The sequence below is a fragment of the Schistocerca americana genome, chromosome 3, assembly GCF_021461395.2.
Source record: "Schistocerca americana isolate TAMUIC-IGC-003095 chromosome 3, iqSchAmer2.1, whole genome shotgun sequence".
Taxonomy (NCBI): Eukaryota; Metazoa; Arthropoda; class Insecta; order Orthoptera; family Acrididae; genus Schistocerca; species Schistocerca americana.
The window spans coordinates 354597946-354609748 of record NC_060121.1 but is presented as its reverse complement, the minus strand read 5'-3'; the positions used below and the strand labels follow the sequence as shown (position 1 = coordinate 354609748).

General features: G+C 36.7%; 1 protein-coding gene across 2 annotated transcripts in view; it reads left to right on the top strand.

Annotated features, from left to right (window-relative positions):
• The first annotated feature begins 4624 nt into the window (after nucleotides 1-4624).
• Nucleotides 4625-11803, top strand: part of LOC124606817 (CCR4-NOT transcription complex subunit 9) — a 74077-nt gene continuing 66898 nt past the window's right edge. For both annotated transcript variants that reach the window (XM_047138884.1, XM_047138883.1), the window contains exons 1-2: nucleotides 4625-4771; nucleotides 6131-6255. In XM_047138884.1, coding sequence (XP_046994840.1) covers nucleotides 4769-4771; nucleotides 6131-6255 — 128 coding nt within the window. In that variant the 5' untranslated portion in view covers nucleotides 4625-4768. The remainder of the gene's footprint in view (nucleotides 4772-6130; nucleotides 6256-11803) is intronic.

Genomic DNA, 11803 nt, shown 5'->3' with positions numbered 1-11803 from the left:
AAAATCCTCAACTAAGATGAAAAAACACAACAAAAAGTCATTTTGGATACCGGTACTTAAGTAAAAACTGTAGACCAAGTTTCCCACTGTTTCGTGTGTGTGTGTTCAATGTGGTGTTAAAACACTTTGCACAGTGTGAAAGATGTTTCTAACAGTCCCAATTCCAATTACCATACTTTTCATTGATAATTAAAAATATGTGGTATGTTATTAAAAGTACCAAATTCTTAAAATGAAACGAAACAAAATCTGCCATGAGCCCACGCCTTAACGTACAGCCATCGGAGTTTCGATTGTTTAATGTGTTGTAACAACAGATTACAACTGAATCACAGTATTTTCAATACGTCACTTGTAACTAGTGGTAGGCACTTAGGCAGCAAATCGTGCATCTGTTAGAAGTCACATTGATTGAGAAGCCACTGATATAACAATAGCAACTTTACAGAATCTAACTGCGATTTCAGTCACAATTAGCAGTAGGAAGTAGCATTTCACATTCAACGCCGCGAGCCATCTGTAGGCCGAATTTCGTACTACTTTCTGTGATTTCAGTGACAACTCGCGGCTAGAAGTCGCAAGTAGCAACTAAAAAGTACAGTTAACAGTGCCATATGTTGGCCAAAGTTTGTACTACGCTCTTTCTCTGCGATTCGCTATTAGTCCAAATGCGATTTCTGTGACAAATCGCAACTCGAAGTCGCAAGTAGTCAAGTAGCAACTAAATGCGCAGTTAACATCGTTTTCCTAGTGCCATCTGTTGAACGACTTTCGTACATCGTTACAAGACCCTTGTGCCTCACGAGATCGATGTACTGTGTGTGTGATGACATGCACATTCAGCACTAGTTATGGTTGGTCAAACACAGCTGTGACTCTGAATGTATTATATCAATAACAAGCAACATTCCCTTTTTCTCCTGAAAACATCATTTAGAGACAAGTAACCTAAAAAATATGTTCGATTCTGCTTCCAATATGACAGTTGTGGTTAATACTCCACATGCCTACAGGACTTTGCAAAGTTAACACAGCAGAACTCAAACATCTGTATAAATGTAATGAAAAGAAAACAGTAGTATTGAGTCACATGAATGCCTCACTTTTGTTCCGACACAGTTCAAGACTCGGGAGAAAAGTTTTACACCTGGTTTTCTACATGGCAACTACACACACAAGAACTTTTTGTCGACACTACAGCCGGCTGCATAAGTAAGCTTTTCCTGGGTTACCTTCAAGTACTGCACGTAAACTATTCCTAACGTAACTATAACATCTGTACTTCCCATTTTCATATCAAAAGACTCAAAATGCAAACTCTAGACCTCAGGCTATGTTACAAGTCAGTGTCACAGCAAGGTTGTGGGGAAACGGGGGGAGGGCGGCATGTCACTCTCCAACAAGTGTTTACTAATCATTAAATGGCGGAAAATTTACAGGTATAGGACGGATTAACATGCGGAAAATGAGATTTTCATTATTCGCTCACTGTATTTAACATTTATTATTCCTTTAAAATCGCATAACAACTTCAGTTAAACACAGTTCAGTCACTCATTCTGCACACTTATTTCATAATTATGGCACTTTTAAACTGCAAATCCTCTGAGAGCTGTCTTGAATCTTCACCATTCTCTCTCAAGAGCCTTGATGTGGATAGATACGTACAGCAACCAGTAATCAGAGTCTGAACTGCCTCTGCAAAATCACAATGATCATTAAACATTCTTGCTGTCACTAATTACAAGCAATGTAAATGACAGAGTAGTATTACTAACATTTGTTGTTATGAAGGCCACTCAATGGGGGATGTTTCAAATTTGCAAGAACGATCTCATTTAAGTAATTAAGTTCATCAAACACTTAGAAACTAATCTCTCGTCTGACGAAGACAGTCTAAAGATGCAGCGGAAATTTCTCCAGATCTGTTGACAATGCTATTTTGAATTATCACTTTACTGAATGACTGAAATGTAGTTCGGGTACCTGTGAGCATAACAATACATTAGAATTCGTTTTCTATACACGAACTATTACGGTACTGTATAGTTACTCACATATTAATTACCTATTAATATTTTCACAGTTCTTTAATACAAAAGTAAAGCCAACAGAAGAATAAATCGAAAACATACTAATGACAGTTTTGTTGAGATGCAATTTTCTGTGTGAACAAGTGTAACTTTTTCATGCAGTGTTAAGTTGCAGAAATCGCAGAAGTAGCAGTGCAAGACCACAAGACAGAAACCAAGATGGCGGTAGTCTTAGACCAAGTATTTCAGCGGTACTCTAATACGAATTATATACAAACTTCATAAATGGAAAGTAGATTCTAAATTGCGTAAGAAATGTCGTATTGTTAGGTAGTTTTCTATATTCAAACTTAAATAAAAAGTTGTAACGAAAGTCACAAAGTACGTAATAAGTACTATGACGAAGTAAAATTTGGAGATGCAACTCAAAATCAAATCCAAACAACTACTACACAACACATTAAATGGCATATTTGGACTCTCATAATAATTTGCAAAATAGAAGCTACGTAGCAATAATAAGTGAAGCATTTAACTAAAGCACAAAATTGTATTAAACAATATGCAGTTAATTCTAGTCACTTTCATTATGTAATATGCTAGAAGTGGTTCGATTTTGAGTACCTGTTGGATTTATTTGCTGCTCAGCTTGGCCACTTTGCATTTTGTTGTTTTTGCTGCAATGTCTTCATGAGTTCCTCTTTTTTGTTTTACTATTGTTCGAGCAATCTCCTATGAAACACACTTTTCATTCAAGAGTTTTGTGTAATTATTAATAAAAATATTTGAAAGCACTTTAATACATTTCTTGATTATTGTCTTTAAAGGAATGCCACATTTGCACACATCACTGAGGTTACTAATGGCATTTTCACACAATTCAGTTCCTAAGGCAAGTACTGCATCGCTTTGATTTTCAAGTTTGAGAAAATCTGATTCATATGTACTGCTAATCAGAATTTGAAAAAGTTTAAATAGATTACAACACAAGGAACTCATTATAGAAGAAAGACACATCAGCCCCCACGATTCAGTTGGTTGAAATAGGAAAAGAGTTCTTTAGTTTCACACTGCAATAAAATTTCATCCTCTGTCTGTAACATTTCTTCACAACCTGAACATTTTCCAGCTTTTCGCAGCTTTTCAAGCACTGTCTTGCTGGTGTAGCTAGCAATACAAACTGAGACTTTCAAATCTTCATCCATCATGGGAACGTTTGATAATTCGTCTAGAGCAGGTTCTAATTTATCTAAATTTTCATTCATTTGGTGTTTTATATTGTAATTTGCTTTTGCTGCAAAATCATTTAATGTAAATTCACCATGTTTAGTAGATCTGAGCTTTAGTAGACTTATTACTTTGAGTTTCCTCTCAGCTTCCAAGATTTGCTCGACTGAAACATTGCATGTGCAGCCACTTCTTCTTCTATAATCTCCAATTCTAAAGCATCAGGGTGTAATTTTGCTGTAAGAATGTAGGACCAGTTGCAAGTGTTAAAATGTATCTGCATAACTGAACTGTTGTTGCAAGTGTGTGAGATAAAGCAGTATATGTTTCATTGGTTAATTTTCCATGAGTAGGCAATGCATGCTAGATGTCAAGATATGTTTTCAAATTTTCAAGAAACAGAAGTTCGGAGTCAGTAGATCCAGTGATTGGGCTAGAATTATCGTCTGATGTGTATTTGCCTTTCGTGGGATGCTGTATATTAGAAGCTGTCCACCATTTAATGATTAATTTTAAAAACTGAGTAGTGCCATCAGAAATCTCAATCCCCTGACTTTATTGTGACTAGTTGGTCTGGTAGCAGTGGTAGAGCGCGGAGGGATACAAGACCTGGCTTCCTTCACTGCGATAAATCACAGTGAAGAATAACAGCTATTTAAAAGTAGTATTCACAGAAATCACTGATATCGGAAAATCGCAGTTTAGCCCATCACTACTCGATACCGTATCGCAGAGATGGACGTAGTACGAACTTTGGCCAACAGATGGCACTGTTAACCGCGCTTTCTAGTTGCTACTTGCGACTCTTAGTTGCGACTTGTCACGGAAATCGCAGTTAGACTCGATACCGTATCGCAGAGATGGACGTAGTACGAACTTTGGCCAACAGATGGCACTGTTAACCGCGCTTTCTAGTTGCTACTTGCGACTCTTAGTTGCGACTTGTCACGGAAATCGCAGTTAGACTCGATACCGTATCGCAGAGATGGACGTAGTACGAACTTTGGCCAACAGATGGCACTGTTAACTGCGCTTTTTAGTTGCTACTTGCGACTCTTAGTTGCGACTTGTCACGGAAATCGCAGTTGGACTCCATAGCGTACCGCAGAGATGGACATAGTACGAACTTTGGCCAACAGATGCCACTGTTAACCGCGCTTTTTAGTTGCTACTTACGACTCTTAGTTGCGACTTGTCACTGAAATCGCAGAAAGCAGTGCTAAATTCGACCAATAGATGGCTCACGTCTTTGAATGTGAAATACTACTTGCAACTGCTAACTGTGACTGAAATCGCAGTTAGATTTTGTAAAGTTGCTACTGTGATATCTGTGGCTTCTCAGTCACTGTGATTTCTAACAGTTACGCGATTTCCTGCCCACCACTACAGGACACTTCACGTAGTAATAACTCTGACATTGTGATTTGTGTACCGGCTGAAAGTTCATGACATACGGTGATTTGTTTAGTGTAGGTGTAAAGCGTCTGTTGTGTGAAGCAGTTTCATAAATGGTATGTTTACCTCTAATGGACGAACTGCCTCAAGATTTCCTGTCCAATATTAAGATATTCGTATTTCATTTTGTGGTCCTGGTTTGGGTGTGTTTAAAGTATGCCTGTGTGCTCGTTTCTGTTACCTTACGCACATGAAACAGTTTTATCTAATAATAAACACTTGGTTCCTCTGTAAGAATTACGTCGGCGAAGGTGATAGGATGGTAAAGACGGAATACATCTAATACTGAAAAATTAGACGTCTATAGCGCGCAAGGTTACATATTAGCGGTAGTGCAATTTGAAATAAAACAGTGCACAGCGGCGTTTAGAAATTTCTGTGAGATAGTAAAAGAGATAAATTGAAGGAATTATACACAAATAAAGGTTCCGGTGGAATTCTTCATAGCTACAGACTACGTATTAATCATGGTTACGTATCCATGTCATATAGCAGTAGGAAACGTTTTCTTTTGAGACTCTGGTTTGGCACACACACATTCTGGAAGGATATTAGTATACTTGTGTGAATTTTCTACATGTGCTGCATATAACTCTGCAGCTTTTAAATACTTTGTAAAATAGTAACTGTTTTTACGTTGTGAGAAAGCTTCTCAGCTACGTGTTGGTTGTAACAAAAGACCTACTTTAACTCTTGTGCGATGTACATGCCTAAGAAATGAACTTTGCATCAGCTGAAACATTCTATTCCTTTATTGTGTGCAGTGATTGTTTTGTAGACCTCTGCTGCATTGTTCACTTGGTACCAGTTTCAGCCTGACCTCGGGTAGTTTTCAAAAGTCACATCCCTTTGGTTCTCACCCACAGTATTTTACTTAATCTATGTACACTCCTTCTGTGACTCAATTTGTTTAACTCACAAGGTTCATCGTTTTGTGTTTTTAAATTGAATTAATGTTACCAGATGTGATTTGTTAGAAAGAGACTAATTTTTCAAAATTTGATCACTTTTTGTAGTGATATCGAGTAGAGCACAATATACAAGGTTGTGTTACAAAGTGTCTGATATCCACACAAAATCTCATTTTCCGGATAAATATTGCTTTCATTGACTTTGCAATATATTTTCGAAACAGGTATTCATTATTGTTTTATAAGTGTGAATCAATTCTTGTAGTGTTCTGGTATACTGTTGGAACAGATATGTAACACAAAACTTGAGATCAGAAACAGATTAGTGAAGATTGACATGTTTATTGTTTCTAATTGTACTTACCTTACACTGTAAAAGAAGAGTTGTTTGTTATGTATTAATGTATGTACCTGTCAGTTAAATTTATGTGATAGTGCACAATGCAACTCACTTTTTGTGATACCTCTATAGGCCTAATTTTGTTTCATTTCCTTTAACCTCAGGTTCAGATGAGCTCACAGCAGAGTCCAGCTACACTTCAGAGTGGTGTTGACAGAGAGAAAATTTACCAATGGATCGTAGAGCTTTCAAATCCAGAGCTGAGGGAAAATGCTCTATTGGAACTGAGGTACCTTATTTACAGATATTTATTTTGTGAATATGTTAATGCATCTGTATTATCATAGTCATATTTATTGTGAATAGGCCCTATTTATGTTTGGATGACATAATTTAGCACATATTTCATTTTCTAGAGGAGCTGGGCTGAGTTTGTGTACTTTGTCTTTATTTTTTATTGTCATTAATGAATTATAGATAAGTGGTAATGCAGATGACTTAACTGGACTGTATAATTAAGAACATGTTGCTCCATGGAGGTTGCTATGAATGAATGTGGTACAAGTACTTCTAAAAGTTGTGGTGACTTGCAAATAGACGTTAATACTGTTAGAAACAAGTGTTACCTAGTCATCCAAAGTATTTATATATTGTTTTGTACAGATGTGAACATTCTGCATGAAATATGAATTTGATATGGACAAGCTATCAAATTGTGACTTAATCCTTTCTTTTGGCTGTGCCAGTCACCCAGCACAAGAGTGAAATGGAAATATTGTGGAAGCCCATTTCAGTTGCTGCAGGTTATACAGAATGAAATGAAAAGGGAGTCATGTAACACAGTTCATACTTTAATAATTAGTACAGTATTGCTGGTAGTATCATTCCTCCCTTGACAAGACCAAGCCAGATTAGGAGGTGCTTGATTTTTTTGCTGTAGGTTCCCAGTCTGTGTAGCACAAGTGTTATGAAGTACATGCTACTCAGCAAATCGTAGTGACGTTTTGGTATGAAGTTCTGTGTCAATAAAACATACAGCCACTTCAGTGATAAAATTATAAGATGACCACTGTTGAGTAACCTGTAAGCAGAGAAAAGTTCAACAGCTTCATGAATGATGAGACCAGATGAGGTGGAAACTGTCAGGTCAAAATTTCATTTTAAAGCCTAGTGTAGTGCTTAGTTAGATGATAGAAGCTACACAGTCATTGCATAAGACTTTCTCACTGAAAAGGGTTATAGCTCAAAAATTTTTAATGATAGTTGAAGGGAGATCAAAGTGATGTGGGTAGGGTTCACAAATAAGAGATCACTTAATGCAGAGGTAGAAAGGAGTAGTGGTGCACGAAGAGTTGGTAATATTCCAAATTTGTAATGTACAGGCCAAAGTAGTTGCCAAATGATGTGCCACAGTTGTTAAGAAGATTAGGGTTCAAACCCCATATGGCCATAATGAGTAAGATTTGCCACGGTTCTTGTTAAACAAAGGTATAGTCTGATTAAAATTTCTTGTTAGTTGGGACTTTGTGTTTTGAAGCTTGGTTCCTCCAGTAAGAGCATTCAGTGTCACATGTGAACTCTCTGCTTTTGCCAATGCACCACAAAAGCTAATTTGCAGTTTTCAAGCAGTGCCATGAGAACCATGCATTCTGCTATGAACGTCACATAACAAGTACAGGGTGTTTCACAGGTGATACAAGAGGACCAGTGATGGGGAGGAAGGTTCCGATCACCACTGGTGCTTTGGCTTTTTCCTCGGAGACTAGCAGGTGGCATATCAGATTTAGCTGCTCACAGATATACACAAACACTTGACTGAAAACTTAAAAATGCTGGTAGTGCATAGACTGACCAATTCCCACATTGTTGCACAACTTTCGTACTGCAACTGACTGTCCAAGATGGAGATTTTGATCCTGAAAGATCCTTTTTTTTCTCTGTATGTCAACATGCTCTCAAAGAAGAATGAACACGGGTGTTCTGAAAATCCTCACTAGTTACATCAAGAAACATCAAGAGTGTGAAACAGGAGAGTGTGATGGTGGCATATGGTGTGCAATTAGTGCAACACCAGGTACTGGACCGATCTTTTACACCTAACAACTTCTTTGTGAACAATTTACTGCAACCATTTTCTCAGAGAATGACAATTAACAAAAAGAACTGTGGTGGTTGACTGCATTACAATGTAAAAGCACACACCACCAATGCGTGTATGGCAGTATTATGAGATGTTTTCGATTGTAGGAACTTCCCTAGTAACACAGTACTGCGAGGTGTTTCCGATGAAAAGAAATAACTGCATAATAGTATCATACTTGCATTTGTGATTTGTCCCTTCTTACATTGTCCTCCATGATATATCCATAGGTCTTTTGTTAACTGTTCATTCTCTAAAGAAATTGTTGCAAGATATTGTTAATAAACCCATCATAAGTTGTAGTTAGGTGCAAAAAGATCGATCCAGTAACTGATGTTACACTAACTGCACACAATACGTCACCATCATATGACCCTGTTTCACTCTCTTGATGTAACTAATGAGGATTTTCAGAATGCCAGCATTCATTACTCTTCGACAGCATGTGTCCGAGAAATGGGTCAAAGTGTCACCGGCAATCAGATCCTGTCTCCACATTATTGGTTCTTTCTCAATGCCATAGAGTGTAAATTTCCATAGAGTGTAACACTTCTTTTCCCGATTTCCTTTGTCATTTTAGTGCAGAATGAGTATATTTCCTCATTAGGTCTCTAAACCTAATTTCCATCTTATTTCTTGAGTGGACCTAATATTTTTTCCAGGATACTTATATCTTCTGCAAATCTTATGATGCTCTTTTTCACTTGGATAAAAGGACTGTTTCTGACCCATTGAGTATTTCTGGTTTTACAACTGTATATTTATGCCTTAATTTTACATTTTCAGAAAAACATTTTGTATTGTGTAGAGTTTTCACTTTTGTTTACTCTTCCTTCAGTCCTGATTTTAATTACTGCTGTTTCACTTTTTGTTCATATTTTCACTCATATATTTAAAGTTTACTGTTTTCTTGATGTTGCTGTACTTGATTTTTAAAATTCTTGGTTAGCTGCTTTCATTGGTCATGTATTCTGTTTTCTTAAAAGATATTTATAGACCTGACTTCTTGGCTGTTTCTTTCATTGATCTACCAAACATTATGTCGTTATTAACTTTTTGTTTCTCTTAGTCTGTTTTCTATTCTCTTAACTTTTTCCATCCCACAGTTGAATAACAGTTGTCACAAAGTGCCTTCTATGTGACTTCTGATAAAATTTGGAAGGGACTAGTTGTTTCAAGAAATTTAACTTCAGGTACTTCGTTTGTAAGAGTTTGTATAGTTATTTCCAGAGTTTCCATATCTACTGCAAACTCCTTCAGGGTTTTGAGGAGGGAGTCTCTGTCTCTTGAATCGTATTTCTTTTTAAAATCAACAGATATTAGCATTATTTTTTTATTTGGTATTTTAAAACACTAGGGAATTTGTTTAAGGTTTAGAATTTGCACTGGACAGGATCTGTTTCTCCTAAATCCAGCGAGATACTCTCTAGTTTGTTAAATCTTATTGTAGACTTAATATGTTTAGAAGAGCTTTTGACAAGATTTTGTATTTTAAGGGCAATAATGAAGTTCCTTTGTAATTATTGATATCTATTTTGTCCCCTTTTTATGAAGTGGGACAGTTAATGTGAACTTTCCTTTCCCTAGATCTTAACGTAGTATTTCTTTCATAATTGTGATACCTAGCACTCCACCAGCTTTAAGAATTGTTGCTGTGAGGCCATTTTCGTGTTGGGACTTGGTTGGATTTTAACTGTTTGATATAACTTTTAGTCATATCAATGTTGGGTGGTTTTGAATTTTTGTTTGGAATATTATCATTGCGTTCCAGTCGCTTGGTCAGTTTTCCACAATTCAATAGCTTTTCAAAGCACATGGTCCAGTCACATTAATGTGACCATCTTTTTTGGACACCAGTATGCAGTAACTGCTCACAGATGGCTAGTTGCAGCATATAAAGTGTGTTGCACTTTTGTGTCACATCAATGGGCAATAACCACGTGCAGACTGCTGGTGGCAGCACTAGCAGTGGAGGATATATAATGTGTGTTGGGGGACAAAGAAACCATTGCAGTTGTTGTAATGCAGAAACAAAGTGGGGATGCAGTGAGAGTAAGAAGTAAGCTTCCTTCCTCATGAAGTGTTGCCAATGTACCTGTGTGTTATACCAAGCACCCATGAAAGTAGTGAATGCAAACACAATTAATAATTAAATATTTCATGTATTCAAAATTGATAGTGCATTATTGAGATATACAGTAATATTTATTGATACAAATCACAATCAGTTAATGAAAATGATACATCAACTGATGGCTACTAGAGTTCTACTGACTATAGTATTGTATTAACTACTAAGGGTGGTAGTGGCTGAATATGAAACATAGCAGTGTGAAGTATTTCACTTTGTACTGCTTCTGATTTAGGGAGCCAAGTTTGTAAGAAATAGTTTGCAGATAGTGTATTATCTAGTTATTGAGTCTTGCGTCTGTTTTGTGAAGAAAGATAGTGGAATTCAGCGAGTGAGTTCACTGTAGAAATTGGAGAAGAGAACAGTAGTTGAAAAATAGTTTTGTTTCTTGAGAAACCTATTGTATCACAGGGAAAAGGGTGATTGAATTTTATCTTAAAATTGTTTATCTCTTTATTTTTAGAACTTATAAGGGAATTTAAGTATGGTGATGACCCATAAAACTTCTGTTTCTCCCCTATAGATGTCCATGACTACCTTTTGTACAGTTGGTGACATGAGTTTTCTCTGGATTAGACTGTGATCTAAGGTATAATTTTGTGCCTGACATAACGTCTCCTACTACAGGAAACATCCTTAGAGTAGATGTAGTTAATAGATTCATCATCACAGCTATTGGAAACTGCCAGGCTTTTCATTCAAAACCATACATTGGTCATTTTGTGATGTCATCTGAGATTTGCCAAAGATCACAGAATTAAGCTGACTTGTGTTAGAAAGTTTTCATATTAGACGAGATGATGCACTTAGCTTTATGTAGCCTTGGGGCCCACAACTCTGATGTCAATCCTGCTTTTCTTAATTCTCATTGACTTCTCTGTACTCAATCAGTACGTGGTTATGAATAGACAGTTTGACAGTTTTGGATAGCTGAAGAACTTAACACTGGAGAATCGACTAACTCCACATCCATAAACTTTGAGGATTTCTTCTGCAATAGGAGATGAAGTGTTAGTCATAAAATGATATTTCACAAATATCGGACTGAGGATAGTGAGATAGGTCTGCCAATAAAAGTATGTATGGAAAGGTATCAAGCCATAGAGAGATACCACAGTGAAGGTACTGTGTGTCCTACCAGACTTCTGTTACTTATCCCAACCTTCTCCCTTTTAACTCCTGGACTATTATTTCTGATTATCTTGTTCTTCTTAGCTAGTGGGCCCTTCTCTGAACACAAAAAACGACTTTTTTTGGTCTTTTCACCCAAACCACTCTTTTATAATTTCAATGACATAGCACTTATTTATTAGTGTACATGTGTTCGTGCTCTGTAAGTGTAACTTGGCTGTGATGATGACTTCTGGGTTGAAAATATTCTATTATATTTCTCTCCACAATGCATTTCAACTTATATGGCAACTTTTTTTATCTGCTACTGTCCACTGTTTTCAGAAAATTGCTGCCATTTGGAAATTGATATTTAGGAGATACTTAGAACAGTGTATCACTGGGTGATATTGTGTACAACATCTCAATTAATGTACTTTCTGTTATTTTACCTGC